The 22,521-nt window shown below is 46.5% G+C and overlaps 1 protein-coding gene across 1 annotated transcript in view; it reads left to right on the top strand.

Moving 5' to 3' along the window:
• The window catches only part of LOC125286017 (diacylglycerol kinase theta), a 33,677-nt gene extending 12,511 nt beyond the window's left edge, over positions 1 to 21,166 (top strand). Inside the window, 20 exon segments of the mRNA XM_048230658.1 lie at positions 394 to 479; positions 1,029 to 1,154; positions 2,221 to 2,374; positions 3,312 to 3,386; positions 3,557 to 3,657; positions 5,355 to 5,578; positions 6,970 to 7,054; positions 7,347 to 7,401; positions 7,736 to 7,797; positions 8,097 to 8,247; positions 10,107 to 10,145; positions 11,086 to 11,201; positions 11,633 to 11,784; positions 12,075 to 12,223; positions 13,506 to 13,684; positions 14,147 to 14,247; positions 14,583 to 14,729; positions 18,058 to 18,169; positions 18,751 to 18,903; positions 19,325 to 21,166. Of these exon segments, the coding sequence (XP_048086615.1) occupies positions 394 to 479; positions 1,029 to 1,154; positions 2,221 to 2,374; positions 3,312 to 3,386; positions 3,557 to 3,657; positions 5,355 to 5,578; positions 6,970 to 7,054; positions 7,347 to 7,401; positions 7,736 to 7,797; positions 8,097 to 8,247; positions 10,107 to 10,145; positions 11,086 to 11,201; positions 11,633 to 11,784; positions 12,075 to 12,223; positions 13,506 to 13,684; positions 14,147 to 14,247; positions 14,583 to 14,729; positions 18,058 to 18,169; positions 18,751 to 18,903; positions 19,325 to 19,429 (2,372 nt within the window). The 3' untranslated portion in view covers positions 19,430 to 21,166.
• The last annotated feature ends 1,355 nt before the right edge of the window (positions 21,167 to 22,521 follow it).

Genomic DNA, 22,521 nt, shown 5'->3' with positions numbered 1-22,521 from the left:
AGCACAGACAAAATATCTTAGGCCAGCTCTATCCCACACGAGACAGTGAATCTTTGGCTTATTGATTTGCATTGTAGTTCTCCTCAACAAAGCTATTTTTATTCTGACAGCAATAACGTTTCCTTTTGCATACTGTATCTAACCAAAGTGTGCATAAAGATACAATCACGTACCAAAAAAGTGTCTGGAACAATAGGGGGTAGTTTCCAAGCTCTTCCCGCTGTTCTCACCTTATCTTGCTCTCATCTTGGTGTCATTTCTTTTATAGCCTTATGCATTCAAATGCCTTTAGTTTGTGATTCGGTCACTGTGTGTTAGTGTTATAGATGCAAATCACTTGTCCTCATGTGACATTTTTGTGTGTGTGTGTGTGTGTGTGTGTGTGTGTTTCAGTGTGTGAGCTCCATGTCCACAGTGACTGTGCTCCCTTCAGCTGCAGTGACTGTCGCCTCTGCCACCAGGATGGCACTCAGGACTATGTAAGTCTGGTCTCCGAGCCATTACTTCTCTTCCAGTCAGAGACAGTACTAATAGACTACACAATTAATAGGCTTTTCTTCAAAGAGCAGTCAAGTACTGGCTCGATGGTGTTTTAAGCCCCCAATGTCGACTTCAAGGCACCTAACCCTAACCCTTGCCTAACCCTAGTGCCTTCCATGCAGCGCTGCCTGGAAGACTATGTTGGGGGCTTAAAACACCAAAAGGCCAAGCGCTGTATGTCTTGTACTGTATGTGCTTTCTGTGAATGGAGCATGTGAATCCACTTGAATTTGCCCTTGGGGATCAATAAAGTATCTATCTATCTATCTATCTATCTATCTATCTATCTATCTATCTATCTAAATCGTTAGCCTCAGCACAATTGTTAGCATTAGCATAGTAGTCCATCAACATAGAACGTAGCTGTAAAAATAATGTATTTGGATTAATATGCTTTATTGTGTGTAATTATTCTGTTATGTATACTTTGTTGTGTATACTTTGTTGTGTACTTTGTTGTGTATACTTTGTTGTGTTTCTGATGTCAGGATACGCACCACCACCACTGGCGGGAGGGTAACATGGCGTCAGGGTCTCGCTGTGAGGTGTGCAGGCGCACCTGCGGCTCTTCCGATGTGCTGTCCGGCATGCGGTGTGAGTGGTGCGGCATCACGGTAGGTCCATTCCAAAGCTAATGAGCTAACTCCCTTCTCTTCCTCTCTGAAGTGACACTTTGTATATTCTGAAAGGAAAAAGACCAAAGCTGTCAAGTTGGATATACCAAGAAAGATGCATGTATGTTATTTGCTGAAACTTTTAAAATGTCCGCTGTTAGCTACTGTTATGGTCCAGACCATGTCAAAGTACGAGTGAATTAGCTGCATTGGAACATTCAGGTGCCGGTTCTGCTGAAGGAAACCCATGGGTCTGTTGTTTCATTCTAAAAATCATATGTGTAATTTAACAACTGACAAAAAAAACATGAAAATCTAGTGTCTTACATTTCTTACTACCAGATAGTCCCAGTCGGTATTGCAACAGCGCGAGCCAAGCTGTGTGCTAAGAGCAAACCACGAAACCGTGCACTTGGCTGTCAAAACCAGTGCCATCGCATTGACGCTCGTTGAACCTCCAGAAGTATTGTTCATGGTTGAAGCCAAGCCGGTCCTGTCGAGTCGTTACATGCAGTAAACTCATGTTTTATTCATCTTTGCGAGTCATAGAGCTGTGCTCCCTTCCGCATGAGTGAGTCCATCCAGACCCCCTCCCACTTCCACCCCCAGTGCTCCTCAGTTAAGCCCACCACATGGCACCTCGCCCAGCCTGTCCATATATGCCCAATACCCATCTCCTGACCCATTCAGCATCACAAAGTCTCACAGCGCTGATCTTAGTAGGAGGATAATATCCTAAGACTTTATTGTCCCCCGTTGTGAGCGGATGACCGTGTTAATGAATGGATTTTCTCAGTAGTGAGACCATCAATAAGGCACAAGGCAGAAGGAGCTAAATGGTATAGTTGCGAGAGTGCCAAGTGAAACTGCTTGCTGACTTTGAGGTTTTTGAACTCGATGAGGCTTAGTGCAACAGAGCAGACCTTTTGGGACATGCTGTTTGTCTTTTTAGTGATATGTCCTTGGTCGAGTTATCCTGATGGATCGCAGTGCGTCTAACCTTGGTCACAGCAGGAACACGTCGTTGCTAATCCGGGCCCTCTCTGCGTCTGCTTTTCTTCTGCAGGCTCATGCGTCCTGTTACGTAACCGTGCGGCTCGAGTGTGGCATGGGGCGGCTCCACAACATGATCCTTCAACCGGGATGCGTGCGCATCTGCTCGAGGAACTTCAGCAAGATGCACCTCTTCCGCATCTCGGAGAACTCCCAGTGTGAGCTGGGTAAGCCTGCTGAGGAGAGGAGGGGCCTGGCTATGCAGTACTGACTGAGAGAACAGAGGGATGAAGAAGGGTCAAGAAGAGAGGAGAGGAAAGGACAAAAAAAAGAGAGAGACAGAGATGGGGATATGAGGGATAAAGAAGGGTCCCAAAAGAGAGAGAGAGAGAGAGAGAGAGAGAGATGGAGAAATATTGTAGGCCTGATCTGCCGGCGGTCTGGTGAAAGCCAGACTAGAAATAATGGATGAAGAAGGGTCAAGAGAGAGAGACACACAGAGAGAGAAATGAGGGATGAAGAAGGGTCTAGAAATGGAGAGGAAAGGACAAGAGAAGCAGTGACAGAAGAAAGAAGAGAGCGAGAGAGAGACAGAGAAACGGACTGATGGAGATTAAGATGCTTTATGTATTACTGCGGCTATTCAGCAAAGGGCATTTGTGGGAGCAGAGCATCAGTCATGATCAATAATGAAGACTCGCTGGTGAGAATACCACTAAGCCACAGATTAACTTCCTGCGTGACCCCTGGCCTGTTTGGTGAAGGTCTCATCTCTTCTCCTGTCCTCCAGCTGAAGCTGGTAGCTGATGGAAAATCCTCAGAGTGAAATTGGAACAATGTTGATCACAGTATAGAGGGGCAAGGTTATGACGCAGTTTGTTTTTATATTAAGACTTGAGGGTTTAATAACTCAGTGGCTGTTCATTGATCGCATTTGTAGAGACGGGTGTGCACATCCAAAATATGTTGTAACAGGTGCCAGACAAAAACGTTTTAGAGAGAGAAGGAGATGGTCAGCACACACTGTATGGGCTCCAAGAGATACTTTATTTATTTTTAAACGGCAAAGTTTCGATCTCAACAGATCTTCATCAGGCAAATAAGAACTGAACGTTCACTGATCGCAGTCGTTACAAGGGCTTTTATGTGGTGCTCTCTTCTCAGATAACCTGGACGATGTTGACTCTCCAACTCCCGTGGCAGCTAAAGACAACCAGTCCTCCACGCCCACCGACACAGGTCACTATAACTGCTGACACATTTACCCTGCGTAACGGAAAATGCTGCCTAGCTTAGGCTTCTATGCAAACATGCTTACATGCGGCTTAAGTGGATTACACAGAAGGTAGCATGCCCACACACCACTGGCATGTTGTCTACGGAAATAACTTTTTTTTTTTTTTTTGCAGGGAAGCAGACGCTGAAAGTGTTTGATGGCGATGACGCAGTGAAGCGCAACCAGATCCGCTTGGTGTCCATTCCACGAATTACCAGGAATGAGGAAGTTGTGGTGAGAGCGTATTTGGCAGCCACCAGGAGAAATTACTCACAGCATGCAGACACCATGCATTCTTGAATTTCCCCTGGGCATCAATAAAGTACTATCTATCCATCTATCCATCCATCCATCTATCTACCTACCTACCTACCAACCTACCAACCAACCAACCAACCAACCAACCAACCATAATATTTCCCAAACACGTCGGGGTTTGTTTCACCATGTGCAACAGCAATGTGGGTTACCTCAGATACAACCCCAAAACAGAAAAAGTTGGGACTTTGTGTAAAATGTGAATAAAAACAGAATGTAATAATTTGCAAATCTCTTAAACTCATATTTACTTGCAAAAAGGACACAGACAGCAGATCAAATGTTGAAAATGACAAATTTTTAATTTTGACAAATGACAATTTTTTTAATTTTTAACCAGTTTTTAATTTTGAATTTGATACCAGCAACATGTTTCAAAAAAAGTTGGGACGGGGATAACAAAATGCTGGAAAAGGTTGTGTAATGATAAAGAAAACAAAAGGAGGAATGTTTCACAACTAATTAGGGTAACTGGCAACATGATTGGGTATGAAAAAGAGCATCCCAGAGAGGCAGGGTCTCTTAGAAGTAAAGATGCAGGGGTATTCATCACTCTGTAAACCTGTGTACACAAATGATGAAACAATGTAATTTTAATGCTTCTTAAGATGATATTGTGAAGTATATGGGGGGTTCATCATCTACAGGACATAATATTATTAAAACATTCAGAGAATCCACAGAAATCTTTGCAAACAAGGGAAGGAGCTGAAAAACACATTGGATGGTCGTGGTCTTTTGGACCTCAGATGGCACTGCATCAAGACCAGACCTGTTTCCACACCTGTCATTGTATGGGCTCAGGACAACCTCTGATAACCATTGTCTATGTGCACAGTTTGATACTCAATTCAAAAACTGCAGCAAAATTTTAACAACCAAAATTGTATTGACACGATACAGAAAATACCACTGTCTTATCTGGGCCTGAGCTTGTTTAAAATGGACAGAGGTAACATGGAAAAAGGTCCTGTGGGTAGACCAATCAAAATGTGCCATTATTTCTGGAAATCATTGAAAAACATGACTAAGAATACCCCATGTTCAGCAACTGAAATCGTGTATTGGGTAGTATTGGGAAAACATTTCATTCTCAAAACTAGCAAATAGTCTCCTCAGTTCCTAAACATTTACAGAATTTTGTTAAATGAAGAGGTGAAGCAGTACAGTACATGCTCCCGTCCCAACTTTTTTTGAAACATGTTGCTGGCATCAAATTCAAAATGAACATATATTTTCCATGAAATAGTCAAAATTTTCATTTTCAACATTAGATATGTATATGTATATAGAGTCCTTTTTGCTGCTAAATATGGGTTTATGAGACTTGTATATTATCACATTTAGTTTTTATTTGCACAACGTCCCAACTTTTTCTGTTTTGGGGTTGTAGAAGGGGCCGTCAGAATGAGCTATACTCAGTCGAGTAATTAAACTAGCCCAAAGTCCTGGCAGAGCACTGGTTTTAGTTTTCTGCCAAACACATCCCCTGTTGTATTCTAGACCTCGTCTGTTTAAAAAGCTTGGATTAAACTTCCACAACCATGAAACGGAGGAGGAGGAGGAGGGGAGACGCGAGTGGACTTAACAGGCCGCTGTGTTTGTGTGCGCAGGAGGCCGCATTGAGGGCCTTCTACTTGCCGGACGAGCCCCAGGACTACGAGCTGCAGGTGCACGGCCAGCAACCTGCACTTCTCTCTGACGACATCATCAACCGCAACGGCACCCCCGACGACAAGTCCACCTTCAAGGACTACACGCCAGACTCCTGGTTGCTCCGGGCCAAACCGCGCGACTCTGACGTCCTGAAGATCACGCCCGGCTGGCCTGGCATGTGGTAGTGAATGGGGGTCCAGCGAATGGCATCAGTTATGCTCCACCGCCAGCGTTGTGTGGTCAGCGCGAGCTTGGGGTTGTTTAAATGCACATGCTGTTCTCTAAACGTGTTTAATAAAGCTGAAGATGAAGGGCACGTTCAATCCAAACACAGAATGTGAAATAGATCCTCACCACTGTAAGGTATCTACAAGTGCCTTGAATACGTGTTTTCTTCCATTTGAAGATAAAGGCAGCGCTCCACTTTGCTGTCCTTCAGGTTGGGTGGCTGCTCTGTGGGGGCCAGGAGGGTTGGAACCGCTTTAAACGGCCACTTCTGGTTTCTTCAAACAAAGCGTAACTTTTCCAAGCGTCGTGGCCCAACAGAGAGAGAGATTACCGCCTGATGTAGCGCCTCAGCTGGTCCCCATGTTTACAGTCCCTGCCACTGGCTTCCTGGGCTAGTGTATAAAAGCTGTCAAACACGCACTTGGCCTGATTGATGCCATGATTGCGGTTGTGGGCCTCGTTGCCAAGGAGATGTAGTCACATTGCCTTGCTGGCTTACCAGGGGGATTGTAGTGCCAGGGCAACGGCGCAGAGAGTGCGTCGGGATGGGAGGAATGCTGGCGTTCTGATGCCAAATTAATCCCTGTCGTCCACTTTACCACCTCCAGTGAAACTCACAGAGCGTTGATGGATTGCGTATGAAAGAAATAACTCTAATTATAGAGTGGTTGGGAGGTTTTGTCGCAGCAGTAAAAGCACTAGGCTACCTACATGTGTACCACTGCATCATGTTTTTTATTTTTATTCCGAGGGTTTATGTTTAGCTTGAAGTCATGACGTTATGACATAAGAGTTTCTGCTGAGATTTTATGAGTCACTTTGAATTACACCACACTCTCTTGGAAAGGCGCATATACAAGCCCAAGAGGCAAAGAATGACCTCTTTCTCTGCCTTCATAGCAACTAGACAGGGGGGACCAGTTACTGTAAATCAAGTGACTTGGCCCACGTTGGGCTACCAGTTAATGACCTAATGCACCATTAATAGCCTCACATAATAACACTCCAAAAGTGAAATAACAACTTTCTTCTCTTGGTGGTCCAGCCCCTGGGAGGTTTGGAGGTATTCCTAATGCAATAATGTCCAGTGACACGTGAGGCCATTTGGTCCAGGAGCATTGAACAGCTCAAGAAACGACACTCTGAAAGGTCACACTCAGACCTCTGAAAGAACAGGAGAGGAAATGAGGCCGCTGTGTGTGCATTCATGGTTTCTGCTAACTCCGTTCTTATTTTAGTCTTTCTAGTCCATGAAATAATTGAAGGAACACCACTTCTTAACAGCGCTTCTTATGTTTTTCTGTTTTTTTTTTTTAAATTTTCCGTTTTGTTTTGTTTTTGCAGACTTGGCTACGTCTCCATCACAGTTGGCCATGAGAGCACAGTAGACCAGATCATTAAGGAAGTCTTAACCCAGCTGGGCAAGAAGGTACAGTACAGGACAGCCACTGCCTGACCGCTCCAGCGGCACTGCTGCACAGGGGATTGGGTTACGCTGTACAACGCAGCCCCTGTGAGCATGGACGCTGCTGCAGTCGCTTGTAACGTTTCAGTGACGTGAGGGCAACATGGCTGGCTTAATCGTAGGTGCTGTAAAAACAGATATGGTCTGTGGAGAGGTGGTCTGTTTGTCACGCTCTTGGTTTCACTATGACTTTCTCTGTGTGTGTGTGTGTGTGTGTCTGTGTGTGTGGGTGTGTGGGTGTGTTTCGTTACTCAAGGATGAAAATCATGAGAACTTCAACCTTGTGGAGGTGTTTATGAGCAGCAAACAAGGTAATAGAAACTGGCCTCTGGACGTCTATACTGTATATACACAAATCCAGTATATGTATGTATATCTGTATGTATGGATGTACAGTATGTATGAATGTATACATGTAAAGACATTTGTAACAATTGCTAAATGGGATTTTCCTGCAATTCTAATGGTACTGTTGAAGATGTTGATCAAATATAGTGAATTATCAGGGTCCATGCTCACAGACTCACCCACATTTAGTTGCCATGATGTTACAGTTGGTTTAGTCGTGAGGCTTACGCCATGTTACTCTGAATATGTATTTGTGGTTTGTGATATGAGCTCACTGGCTGGCCTCCTTCTCCGCAGTTCAAAGGCAGGTTCTGACTGGTCAGGAGCTTCTGCTGGGCAAACTGCAGGAGATAAGGAAGGTATGAGCTACGCCCCTACACACACACCCACACTGAGAAATCCCTGCTGATGATTATCTGTGTGTGTGTGTGTGAGTGTTTAAAAGAGAAGTAGGTGAAATAAAAAACACAGCTGGTGTGAATCTTACAGCTGTGTACTTACATAAGCATTGTGTTTGTAGTATTGCAGTTTGTAAACCAATATGTTAGTGTGTGTGTGTGTGTGTGTGTGTGTGTGTGTGTGTGTGTGTGTGTGTGTGTGTGTGTGTGTGTGCATGCACCTATGCTTTCTCTTTGACATGCCCGTCTTCCCACTACAGGTCTCCCTGCGGCAGATGAACCAGACGCGGTTCTACATCGAGGAGAACCGGAACCGAGTGGTCCAGGTGAACCTGCTCCTGGGGGGACTGCCCGCACAGCTGTCCAAAGAGGAGTACGCAGAGCTTTTGCACAGACACCTGGAGATCAAGAGTGAGTGCGCAGGGCCGCTTAGCTGACTGGACACATCTAGCTCTGAGCTGACCACGTGACTGAAGGCAGTGTGTTCCTGAGCCGGGGAGTGGTGTGTTTTATTGGTTGACGTCTGGTTAGTTTCCCAGCAGTCCTGTCACAGGGTTACTAGACGGGTTGCAGGGCAACGGCTATAATGTTGATGGCAGGACCATGGAAAGAACTTTTAAACTTTTTTTTCTTGTTCTTTTTTTTTTTTTTTTTTGTGTGAGCGTGAGGAGCTGTGGGGTGGGGTGTGTAGATGGCGGAAGACTTTCTGAGATTACCATTAGGCTTTGTCCTGAGAAAGCCGATCTACATTGTATCAAGCTGTTGAGGCAAAACACGACTAACCGCGACCAAATTTGAACCTCACCAAAACAAATGAGGACAAATTGTTATGTCTGGCTAGGCCGGAATACTGTGGCCTAGTGAAGTTTGTTTTGCTGTATACTATTTGTTTACTTAAGTTTGTGACCAAATAAGCACAATCAGCACAGCCATAAATAGGCCTGTAGTCCAATTCAAATGGCCAATTGTATTATGCTATGATGTGCTTTAGAGATTAGTCTCACTGAATAACGACAAGCTCATAGGAGTTTCTAAGAATGGAGACTCTTTGGGTCCTGTTTATGTGCAGTAAGCAGTAGAACTGCTCTTAGTCAGAGTCACTGGCGCAAGCCTATAATGTTCTCTCTCTCTCTCTCTCTATCTATCACTCTCTTTTCTCTCATCCTCTCTCTCCCAATATACCAGGTGGAAAGAAGGATGGAGGTATGTTTGGCAAATTTCTTGTTGGGTTCAGCTAAGTTGGCTGTTTGGTGAAGAGTAGGATGTTGGGGACTGGCTCAATTAACCCGGTGAAGGTCCTTAAGGGGATGGTGGCTGGTCGAATAAAAATTGAGTTTGCCTGTTACAGCCTGGTTAAGAACCAGCCTGGTTTCTGGGTGTGTGGGGGTTGAGGGGTTGTTGTGAGTGAGTGAGTGGGGTGGTGTGCTGATTTTTAACATATGGTGTATTGAGATTTTTATGCATGAATATATTTGTATGTTTGTATGGTGTGTGACTTGTATCAGGTACGTCATGACTTCATGGTTTGAGGAATGATCCCATAAATGGGTATTGAACCCCTCTCTCTCTCTCTCTCTCTCTCTCTCTCTCTCTCTCTCTCTCTCTCTCTCTCTCTCTCTCTCTCTCTCTTGCTCTCTGTCTCTCTGTCTCTCTCTTTATCTCTCTCTCTCTCCCCACATGCGCTTTACTGGGTAACTGTAAAAGCCCAGGTGTTGGAACCTTTGAAAGTGCTTCCTCGTGGTGCTAGCTGTACTTTCCACAGCACTACTTGTAATATGAGGGCAGGGTTGAGCTTTTTCATGTGCTTGTATCCTTTCTCTGCACTTCCCATGATTCATCTCTGCAGATCCAGTCCACGCGGCGCTGTGGCCCACTGAGGCTGTTATTGCTCAGCTGGTAGTGTTTGTTTGTGCCCTGTGCCTGTGCACTAAAGGATATGCAAGGCAGCACAGGCTGTAATAGATGTCTAAGGTCATCAGATTTAATTTGTGCCTCTCCCTCTCCTGCTCCTCCTCTCTCTCTCTCTCTCTCTCTCTCTCTCTCTCTCTCTCACTGTCCTACCTTTTAACTGCACTCATCTATCTACATTTTCCCTGTCTCATGTTTCTCCTCTCTCTCCCTCTCTTTCTCTCTCTCTTGCCCCTGTTCTGCTGCTGTTTTCCTTCCCCTCTTCTCCTCTGTTCTCCTCTGTTCCCCCTCTCCCCCACATCATTATCCTTCTCTCTTTTCCCCTCATATTCATCTCTCTCTCTCTCTTTCTCTTTCCACAGATCACTTGGTCACCATCACTCACGTTTACAGCACACAAGGTGAGAGTTTGTCGTCATGGTGACGCTCTAAGCTAATGACCCCCCTTCTACACACACACACACACACACACACACACACACACACACACACACATACACCTACACCTAGTGTTTGCTGATGACTTAAGGGATGCCTCATTTCCACCATCTCAACCACCCGCCCTCCCACTAATCAAGCTTGGCCACGCGTGCAGCCGGCATCATTAGGCCCCGTGCCCACTCATCAACAAGCAGAGCGTGCCAGCGATTGCCCTCCCTGACACCAGGCCCACACTTTTTTTTTGGAGGGGTGGGGGCACCCTGGTACCGCGCGGACTACACCATGAGGGCACCCTCCGCACCCTTTGCCCTCGTCCTCTCTGTCCCCTCTGCCTAAACATGCGGTCAGGCCCCTGCCCAGCGTCCTTTAAATGAGCTCCTTGTTGACGAGACAATGGCCCCGCTGTGGGCACCAGCAGTGTCCGGTCTCCAGCGGCCAACCCCTGTGCTCTTGCCGGCATGATGCCACGCGCTGTTCAATAGCCTATCAGCAGCCTGCTGTGCCACCCAGCTCTCACCACACCACACCAATTCTTTTGTGACAGCGGTGCCATATTGGTGACTTCAATTGGCCACTTCAAAAGGGCAGAGATTTACCCCTTAGTTTCTCATTGAAAATACAATACCTAGTGTTATTGTTCAGTGTTCAGTGTATAAAAATAGAAAATGCCTTAAACTTTGACTACACTTAACCTGTTGGGCTTTCCTTTTTTCCATAATCAAGTTGATGGTCTTTAAGAGACCTTAAGTTGACCTCATTCCCTAGAATTACACTAAGCTACTATCTTAACTGCATTAGTTAACTCGTGATCATGTGACCTTTCCCCAGTTGAACAGTCATATCCCTCTCTCTCTCCCTCCCTCCCTCCCTCTCCTCCTCCCTCTCCTCCTCTGCCACCAGGCGCTGTGGCTCTTCAAATCTCTTGTTTCTCCGAGGCCGAGAGGATCTTCATGCTGGCCAAAGACTCCTCTATCGATGGCAAGCAGCTCACCTCGCTGGTCATCCCGCAAATCATGGTGAGGGTCCTCGAGCCGAGATTAACGTCGGTGGCGGCGCCGCCATGACAACCCAGTACTGCTGCCTGACAAACTCCACCTTTCTCCGTGGTGGAGAGGCTGACGCTTGGTGTGGCTGGAGACTCTTTCATTCATTTTGCTCACGTGCCACTTATCAAGCCCAATGTGTTCTCAGCAGCTGTGACGCTGTCTGCCTCTCGGCTTTGCCGCTGATGGCATGTGAACAGCCCGCTAGCGCCCACTAGTGGCTATCTCATGTCATTGATGCTTTTTTTTTGACGATCGAATTGAAGCCAGTGTTTTTACAAAAGCATTCATTACAGCCTGTAATTAACAGAGTGATTAATTGATCAGGCTATTCAAAGAGGACAAGATAATATGCAAGGACTGACTGGCAGGACCACAAATAAACGTTTGTCTTTTCTCACCAGACAAGCGTGCTTCCTAAGGGTGGCTGTCCTCTGCTGGTCTATGTAAACCCTAAGAGTGGAGGACTGAAGGGTAGGGAGATACTCTACAATTTCCGGAAGATTCTGAACCCCCACCAAGTCTTTGAGCTGACCAATGGAGGACCACTAGGAGGGTAAAATTATCCTGACTGTCACCACACTCCCCTTGATTTCTGGCCAAGGCCTGCACATCTATTTCCTGTTCCAGATGTCAAATTTGAATGCATTTTAACCCATTTATTGTGTGATGATACTTAATGTGAGCGTATATATATATATATATATATGTATGTGTGTGTGTGTGTGTGTGTGTGTGTGTGTGTGTGTGTGTGCGTATATGTGTGTGTGCATGCAAATGTAAATGTGTGTGCTCTACTATTAGTCTGCCTAACTGGTCCCCCCTGGCTGTGTTGGTGTGTTCCAGGTTACACACGTTCAGAGAGGTGCCCCGCTTCCGTATCCTGGTGTGTGGTGGCGACGGCACAGTGGGCTGGGTGCTCGGGGTCCTGGAGGCCATACGCCACAAGCTGGTCTGCCCTGAACCCGCCATCGGCATCATCCCCCTGGGCACGGGTGAGTGGCCCACACAGCCTCCGAGTGGAGGTCCAGATACACAGTCCTCACTCTACTCAGCCCACTAATCATTAGACATGTGCTAGATTAGACTAGTATGGTATTAGCTTTTTGGTTCTGGTCAACAATGTTCAGGACTTTGTAACTTATGTATTTGTTTGGCTGATGCTTTTATCAAAGCGACTTACAGTACATGTCATACATAGATTTATAGATAGATAGTTAGATAGAGACACACACACACACACACACACACACATTCATACAAACAATGCTTACTTACTTTATTGATCCCCAAGGGGAAATTCAAGAAAAATCATCAAGTTATGACAAGGGCCATTCTCCCCAGAACAGCGCAGAGTTAAGTGCCTTGCTCAAGGGCACAGTGGCGGCAGCCAGGGATTGAAACCACCCCAATTGGATCTTACACTCGCCAGATAAAAAAGTGCTCACTGCAGTGCAGATCCACAATCAGGAATCCAGACTCGGCCAGTTTACGAGCTTAAGTGCTGAAAGTGCTTGTGCATTCGGTGTTGGTGAGACAGAGCTAAAGTGCTGAAAGTGCTTGTGCATTCGGTGTTGGTGAGACAGAGCTGAACTTTGTTAAACGCATACACTATTAGGTGAACTAAAGGAATGCAACTAATGAACAATAAGTGCAGGACACACGTTCGCACAGGCAATTAAGGCCGCCCACAATCTATATGTCGAGTGACCAGAACCAGCACATGTATGTAAAGCTCGTGAAAGGGTCTGTCAAAGACGCAGTGGACGTTACGGTGCCTGTGTGTGTGACCACCCACAATGAAACAGACTTCTCCCACAGAGAGAAGAAAATGGCTGCTAATGCAAACCTACCACATGTTTCCTCAGCCCTGTCCATGGTGTTAGCACATCAGATATGACAAACTCTGCTAGCGCTGATCCACATCTCTGAGCTAGGGTGCTGGGAACTCATTCTACTTCTCATAATGTAGAAGGGTGTGCATGTGAATTAGAAGGATGTGCATGTGCGATTCACAGATTTGTTTGGGCATTGTTGTCGTCATGGCGCTGAATTGTTTTGCAAATTTGAATGCTGTTCTGGAATTCCAGCGTTCTGAGGGATTTTTCTGTGAAATTAACCGTATCTACTTGTCTGCTCTACCTGTACAGTAGACTCTGTTTCTTGTAACAAACTGCAGAAATGAGACTTCCTGTGGTTACGGTGAGCGTCAACATGACTTCCTGCCTGCGTAGAATGTTGTTTTTAAAGTTGCCGTTTCTCTCGCATCCTGTGCAGGAAATGACCTGGCCAGAGTGCTGCGCTGGGGGGCGGGCTACAGTGGCGAGGACCCCTACAGCATCCTCCTCTCATTGGACGAGGCGGAGGAAGTGGAGATGGATCGCTGGACCATTCTCCTGGACGCTCAGGAGATGACCGAGGACGGCAAAGAGAATGGCTTCCTGGAGCCGCCCAAGGTAGGGGCACCGTGAACCTTTGCACTGACCAGAGAGCTATTGACCACTGGAGGGCACAGCGCCATGGCCTAGTACAGAACTGTGTTGGGAGCTATTGATCACTGGAGGGCACAGCGGCATGGCCTAGTACAGAACTGTGTTAGGAGCTATTCAGGTCCCCCAACTGATAGGTATGGGAATTGCATTGCTTTGATATTTTCCTTATAGCCTCACATACTTTGTACCCAAAACACCTTACTTTTCAATGAATGATATGAATATTCCCCATATCATTGGCTTTTGTACCATGTTATCCAAGCTCTGTGTGGTACAGAGACTGTAAATCATTCTTCAAAACTCCTATAATACTCATTGGATTAGTTACATTTCACCTCCGGTCAGCGCATGACTGGGCCTTTAGTGTGGTCAGTATTAAGCTTCTCTCTGCTGAGAGGTGTCACAAGCCCGCTCTTTGTCTTACAGATCGTCCACATGAATAATTACTTTGGCCTGGGCATCGACGCCGAGCTCAGTCTGGACTTCCACCATGCCCGCGAAGAGGAGCCAGGAAAGTTCAATAGCAGGCAAGTGACCCCCTTTCAACCTATTTCCCTCTGATTTCAAAATCAGAGCATTTCATTAATTATACAGTTAAAGTGGAAATGATATGTGGGCCGTGTATTTTTAAATTTCACCCACTCATACAAGTTGAAACCTGATGTTGAAAAAGAGCTGGATTATATGTTCTTCGTAACAATCTTGTTACTATCTGATATTTAGCTCAGGAATGAATATATGTGTTTATGTATGGGGTGCTACCTCTTGAATGTATGTGTTTATGTATGGGGTGCTCACTGTTGAATGTATGTGTTTATGTATGGTGCTAACTATTGACATTCTTCCCCGGGTGCTCATCTAGGTTTCACAACAAGGGTGTATACGTAAAGGTGGGCCTGCAAAAGCTGAGCCACACCCGCAACCTGCACAAAGACATCAAGCTGCAGGTGGACAAACAGGACGTGGAGCTTCCCAACATAGAAGGGCTCATCTTCCTCAACATCCCCAGGTACAGAACGCAAATCCAAGCGAGAGAATGAAAATCTTTGAAAACTTGATTAATTACTGTAAGTTACTGTATTACTTGATTGATTACTGTAAACTTTCTGGCAAAAAGAAGGGAGGTGGACTGGTGCTGTACATTAACAATAGATGGTGCAATACCGGACATGTAACAGTAAAGGAGACTGTATGCTGTAAGGATGTGGAGTTATTAGCGGTTAGTCTCCGTCCGTACTACATGCCGAGGGAGTTTTCGCACGCAATTGCTGTCTGCGTTTACGTTCCACCTCGAGCTCTTCCGGATACAGCGTGTGACGCCATCCACTCCACAATCGCAAGGCTTCAAACCCAACACACTGACGCCTTTTCTGTGATATCTGGCGACTTCAATCACATAACACTGGATTCCACACTCACAAATTTTTACCAGTATGTTGACTGCCCTACAAGGAAAAACAGGACAATAGACCTCATGTATGCAAACGTGAGGGATGCATACAGTGCAAACCCCCTCCCCCCACTGGGAAAGTCAGACCACAACCTCATTCATCTCCAGCCAATGTACAAGCCCAAAGTACAGAGGCTACCAGTTCCCACACGCACCTTCAGGAAGTGGACACGCGAAGTGGATGAGGCTCTGAGAGACTGCTTCGAGTGTACTGACTGGAGTGTGTTACAGAATGGAGAGGACTTGGAGGAGGTCACACAGTGCACAACTGACTACCTGAACTTCTGCATGGACATTGTTGTTCCCACCAGAACTGTACGCTGCTTTCCCAACAACAAGCCTTGGATAACCAGCAATGTCAAGACCCTTCTCAACAGGAAAAAGATGGCGTTCAGAGAGGGGGACATGGCAGAGCTGAGGCGCGTGCAAGGGGAACTCAAATTCAAGCTGAAGGAAGCTAAGGAGGATTACAGAAAGAAGGTGGAACAGAAGCTGCAGGAAAATAACTTGAAGGAGACATGGGACTGCATGAAGGTTATCACTGGCCTGAAGAAGAACAGCAGCTCTGTGGAGGGGGACCTGCACAGGGTGAACCAGTTGAACCACTTCTACAACAGGTTTGACTGCCCTGCTCCAGCTCCAATGGCGGTGGTCTGTCCACCATCCCCCAGCCCCCACCCTCACACCCCCTCAATACCAGCGCAACACTCACCTCCATCATCACAGGCTATCGTACCCCCACCATCACTGGATTTTGCACCCCTCCCCCACATGGCGATCATGAACAATGAGGTGACAACAACCTCAACAGCCATCAGACACACAGATCCCAGATGCACCCCTCCCCCTCCCCTCCCCTTACACCCCTCACCATTACAACAGATCAAGTGACAGTCCAACTTAAGAAATTGCGCAGCAATAAAGCAGCTGGGCCTGACAGACTGTGCCCAAGGCTACTCAAGGCCTGTGCTGCTGAACTGGGGGAGCCACTGAAGCACATCTTCAATTTGAGCCTACGCCTTGGACAAGTTCCAACACTGTGGAAGACATCATGTCTCACCCCTGTCCCTAAGAAGCCACACCCTAGTGAGCTTAATGACTACAGACCTGTCGCTCTTACATCACATGTGACGAAGACAATGGAGTGATTGGTCTTAGGCATGCTCAGACCCCAGGTACGCCATGCACTAGTGGGCGTGGATGATGCCATCACTTATCTTCTACACAGGACACATTCCCACCTGGACAAGGGGAAAAGTGCTGTGAGAATCATGTTTTTTGATTTCTCAAGTGCTTTTAACACCATCCAGCCCCTCAGATTGGGAGACAAGCTCTTGCAGATGGGTGTGGGACGCTCACCTGGTAACCTGGATTACAGATTACCTGACCGGGCGACCACAGTTCGTCAGACTGAAGAACTGTCTCTCTGACACTGTGATCTGCAGCACTGGAGCGCCACAGGGAACTGTGCTCTCTCCAGTCCTGTTCACCCTGTACACATCTGACTTCTGCTACAACACCGAGTCATGCCACATGCAGAAGTTTTCTGATGATACTGCAATTGTGGGGTGTATCAGGAACGGGCAGGAGGAGGAGTTCAGGAGCCTGGTGGAGGACTTTGTGCAAGGTGCAAACGCAATCATCTTCAACTTAACACTTCAAAGACCAAGGAGATGGTGGTGGATTTCTGCAGGTCTAAGCCCACTCTGCTACCAGTCCACATTGATGGGGTCAATGTGGAGGTGGTTAGCACCTACAAGTATCTGGGTCTCCACCTGGACAATAAACTGGACTGGTCAGCCAACACTGATGCACTCTACAAGAAAGGGCAGAGCAGGCTGTACTTCCTGAGGAGGCTGCGGTCCTTCAATGAGTGCAGTAAGCTCCTCCGGATGTTCTACCAGTCTGTTGTTGCCAGCGTCCTCTTCTATGCAGTAGTGTGCTGGGGAGGAAGCACAAGGAAGAAGGATGGGAGCCTGATCAGCTGGAGACTTCGCTCACTGCCTTGCACAACTGACAGACTGAGAAAGTCATTTGTCCCCAGGGCCATTGAACTGTTCAATGCCTCACTTAAGGGAAGAGGAGAGATAGACTTCTCTGCATAGTCTGTCTGCCTCTTCACCCCCTCCATGTTTGGTACTGTCTGTCCACTAGCCACTTGTACCACTGTCTTTATGCCTCACTGTTTGCGTGCTATATTAGCACATATGCATAACCCCCCCCCCCCTCCATGCCACAGCCGAACCGTGGCCACACTTATACATTTTCTTAAATAGTTAAATATATAGATATATAGACTTTACTTTACTTTATTTCTGCATTGTTGCACTGTTGACTTACTCATTTGCACTATCACCATGACCACCATCACCATTGCACTACCACCATGACACTCATTCATTCACACAGAGCACCTTAGAGCACCTTATTATTATTTTATTAATCACCACTATGTGGATACTGTTTTTAGAATTGATTTAGATTAAGTGTTAGTATATTTGTATTTTTGTAATTTGTATTTTAGTAGATTTAGCATATTCTTTATCTTCTACTGTCCTTACTGCTTAGTTGTGTTTTTATATTATATACTTTAATTACTCTTTCTGCTGTTAAAGAATGTGTTTGTGTTGTATGTATGCTGCTGAGACCTTGAATTTCCCCTGGGGATCAATAAAGTATCTATCTATCTATCTATCTATCTATCTAATGAGGTGAATAGTTATGAATCATGAAAGCATCTCTCACTGCTTGTGTATGTATGTATGTTTGTGCCTGTGTGTATGTGTGTGTCTGTGTTTGTGTGTGTGTGTCTGTTTTGTGTGTGTGTGTGTGTGTGTGTGTGTGTGTGTGTGTGTGTGTGTGTCCATGTCCATGTCCATGTCCTCAGCTGGGGCTCGGGGGCAGACCTGTGGGGCTCGGACAGTGACTCGCGCTACGGGAAGCCCCGCATAGACGACGGCATGCTGGAGGTGGTGGGGGTCACTGGCGTGGTCCACATGGTGAGTGCACTTAAAGGAAACACAACCATGTTTGGGAAATGAGCTTATTTTCCGTCTACCCCAGAGTTAGATAAGCGGAGAATACACACCCTTCTCTTCTCTGTGTGTGCAGTAACCCAGTCTGACACCATTAGCCTAGCTTAGCATCATTCACTGGAAGTGAGTTACACCAGTTAGCTAATAGCTCCCTTTTAGCTATAGCCTAACTGGTGTTTCCACATACTCTCTCTTTCTTTCTTTCTCTCTCTCTCTTTCTTCCTCTCCCCCTCTCTTTCTCTCCCTCTCTCCCACACACCACACCATATCTCACAAACATGCAATCTAACTGCACAGCAGGTGGGCACCCACAAGAGGTAGCTCAGCATTCTGACTAATCCTCTTAATGAGGCCACCGCTGCAGTTACAGCACAGGGAGGACCAGGGCAGCAGTGAGCTGTGCTTTTTAATAAGCCCACAAAGGTGCTCTAGGCTGATGTGTGTGTGTGTGTGTGTGTGTGTGTGTGTGTGTGTGTGTGTGTGTGTGTGTGTGTGTGTGTGTGTGTGTCTCTGTGTGTGTGTGTCTGTGTGTGTGTGTGTCTCAGGGTCAGGTACAGGGTGGACTGCGGTCAGGGATCCGGATTGCTCAGGGCGCCTATATCCGCATCACTGTGACTAAGCCCATCCCGGTGCAGGTGGATGGGGAGCCGTGGATCCAGTCTCCAGGGCAGATCATCATTTCAGCCGCTGGGCCTAAGGTCAGAACAGCTGCATGCTCAAGACAATCTCTTGCTCTCTCTCTCTCTCTCTCTCCCCCCCCCTCTCTCTCTGTATGTCTCTGGTTCGTATCTGTGCCCTCTCCTTAGTGGTTTTTGTCTTTTTCTTTCTTTCTTTCATCAAATATTTCCTATTCTCTCTCTCTCTCTCTCTCTCTCTCTCTCTCCATCCTATCTCTCGTTACCTGTGCCCTCTCCTTAGTGGTTTCTCTCTCTTTCTGTCTTTTCCTCCATCATGTACTTCCTCTCTTTCTCACTCTCCATAAACATGTTACTGTTAGCCAGCTGAGCCGCGTGTTCTGAAGTCTGTTTGACTTTTGAATATTACGCATGTTCAGCAAAGATCTTTTAAGAACCAGGAAGGAAACCAACTCTCTTGACCCCACCCCGCTTCTCATCCCAGGTGCGGATGTTACGGAAGTGCAAGAGCAAGCAGAAAAAACAGCCATCTGGCAGCCAGAAGGAGGGGCGATCGGAGAGCCCCGCGCCCAGTGAAGGGGGCCACTGATGCCCCCATTGCCACCACTACATGCCCCCCTCCATCCCACTCTTCTCGACACCCAGCTCATCGCGGAGGGGTCGGACACCACCAGTCCAGAGCTCTTCATAACTAGGAGAAGAAGCTGATGCCCTGAAGGAGAAAGGCCAGCGTGTCCTACAGGTCGTCTGATTCTGTGGTGATCTCTGTGTGGTGGTACAGGGGTTTTTATGTTTTGTTTTTCATGTTGTAGCCTGTGCAAAAAGTGCCACTTCATGTCATATATGGGGTGTCTTGTTTTATCATTGTAATGTTTTAAGTGTGAATTTCCCTCAAATCCACACAGTCGGTATGCAAGTTGTGCTTACTGTATACAAGTTCTGCCTTTTGAAATGAACGAGCTTTAGAGGCTTTATGATCCTCTGGAATGCTTTTGATTGCAAATGACGCAATAGGATAGACTCCTGTGGAATAGGCCTATGAAACGCCTTCAAAGCTGTAAAAAATATGAGCAATTTAATTCACGTTCTTAACCGATCAGGCCATATATGTTTTAATTCGCTAATTTCGGTTTGTTTTCTTAATTGATTAACGTTGTAGTCTCACGTGCTGATGTTTTTTTAGGCCTGTCTTGTAGTACATTTCTAATCACTAGAGTAAGCCCCTTCGGAAAGCTGTTTCTTCAATACACACCAGTGTGATGCCTTGGCCCCCTCCTGATGCTCTGCAGTGATTATCTGTCAATCACAGCCTCCCTGATTCCTCACGCACAAACAAACAACAGATCTTGAGTTGCTCCCCCTTTCAAGACTTTTTGCACCCATGACTCATGGCTTTTAAGCCACCGCGTCTGTATGCTGAAGCGACACCACTCCGTGTAAATACCACCTACCGTACACCTCCCCTGCCGATGAAATGGCTTTTTTTGGCAAATCACACGTCATCACCTCGCTCCAGTGCTCCTCTCTCGTGCGGCGCGGCCCCTCTAATGGGTGTTTTAGCTATCTTAAGGAACTCTGACTGCTGTAATTAGCACTGTCATGCGGCTTCGCAGGGCGCACCATGACATAGAACCTATTCTCCTCCCTGTCTGCACACAGCTGCAGCGTAACCTTGAGAGAAGTTCTCCAAACACCACCCTGGTTTTAGAACCAGCACTAAATGATACTTGACATTCCAGCTTTTCGTTGTAGAAGCCAGACCAGTGTTCCATGCAGAAATGACCTGTTAAATGCTGATGTTTTTGCTTGTGTTTGTTGTTGCCGTTTTGCTGTTGTCTCATTATAAAAAGTGTGCGAACTAGCCATTCCAGCACTTTTTTTTCTCTCTCTGGTCAGCTACAGCTGAACAGGTTGGACCACGGCAGGTGTCTTATTACTATGCGGTCAGAGCGATGATCACGCATGGTAGGTTGTGTCGGCTCAGCACTCGACTTAATGCACATGAAGAACAAACAGCTCCTTGGCGGCGGCATTACACTGTATATCATTTGGAATCACATGAATGATGTGATTGTGTTTATAAAGTTGCATAGTAACTTTAATGCACAAAAGCATATGAGGGTTCGGGTATGTGTGTGTGTGTGTTTTGTAAATATAGATACCGTATACACATGTTTTTAAATGTACAGCAACTGAGTTATCCAGGGCTTTACGTAAGGGATAACGGCCGCGAGGTCCTGTTATACGGAATTAATGGACGAGGGCCAGGGGCAAAAAACTCCCGACGCGCAGCGGAGTTAATGGAATTAATGGACTCGTTGCCTCCGCCCGAGTCCATTAATTCCGTATAACTGGACACACCTCGAAGGCCGTTATCCCGCTTATCACCCGGTTGCCACTGTAAAGCAAAGGAAACACGCGGTTCCGTTTAGGTTGTTGTACAACTTTCGTTGGCCCTATAACAGCGATAGCATGGACAGTTAGCATGTCTACAGTTGATTCCATTGTTGCGAAGCCTGCAACCGTCGTCCTACTATGGTTGTTATAGTTACCATTCATAAGCATTGATATGGAACAGTGTCCTGTTATTCAGAATTATCACCCGGAGAGAAGAAATACTCTTTTCTGATTGGTGGTGGGGTGGCTATTAATTCTGAATACCGGGCAACCGGGTGATAAGCGGGATAACGGCCTTCGAGGTGTGTCCAGTTATACGGAATTAATGGACTCTGCTGCGCGTCGGGGAGTTCTTTGCCCCTCGCCCTCGTCCATTAATTCCGTATAACAGGACACCTCGGCGGCCGTTATCCCTTACTTAATAGCCACCACACCAGCCAATCGGAAAAGAGTATTTCTTCTCTCCGGGTGATAAAATGCATTATTAATAGGCTGTACTGATGTTATCGTGTAAGCACCACAGCTGTCCACTGATTCATTTGTCACTTGACTGAGATGAGTGTCCACTCCATTGGCTGGCACAGAGAGCCAAGTTACTCCGTAAGTGGACCCACACTGTTCAGTCCACTACCTCCCCTAAGCACACGCTCCCCTCGCTCCATTCCCACGGTCTAGAGCCAAGGTATACTGTCATCTGTAGACAGACACACTTCTTTAGAAATGCTTTGTCTTGTAGCGTGTGAATGACCGCATCAGTGAGATGTGAGAAAGTGGTAACTTAGGAAATATTGTACGTCTCTTTAGTGAGTAATGAGAGCCTCGGTGAAATGAGGGTTTTTTTTGCCCAAGATCACACAAAGGGCAGTGACTGGATGGTCACACAGGCAGAATGGCATTATTGGGTGCCGTTATTAATACACAATTCCCCCATGCGACAGGGCTATATCACCTGCGCATATACCTTTACGCTGTGCCAGTTTCTCTTTCTCCAGTCAGCTTTTTGCAGTGGTGAGTGTGGTATGGTTGGTTTATGTTGTCCACCCTAAGGTCATCTCATCCGAAGTACCATCTGCGTTTTAGTGGTAGCCTACATGTCGTTGACATGGTTGCAGTGTGTGGGGGGGGAAATCCCCTCCTTGCTTTGGTGTACTGTACATTGTGTCTGTCGCTGTGGTGAGACTCCATATTGGATTGAAAAGCCGTGATGTAGCGCCTCTTCACCCCCACCTTCTAGGTCTGATATCCACATAGTGCCTCATTGAAGTGCTTCTAGAACACCCAGCG

The sequence above is a fragment of the Alosa alosa genome, chromosome 21, assembly GCF_017589495.1.
Source record: "Alosa alosa isolate M-15738 ecotype Scorff River chromosome 21, AALO_Geno_1.1, whole genome shotgun sequence".
Taxonomy (NCBI): Eukaryota; Metazoa; Chordata; class Actinopteri; order Clupeiformes; family Clupeidae; genus Alosa; species Alosa alosa.
The sequence above is the reverse complement of the archived record's forward strand: the minus strand, read 5'-3'. Positions and strand labels throughout refer to the sequence as shown.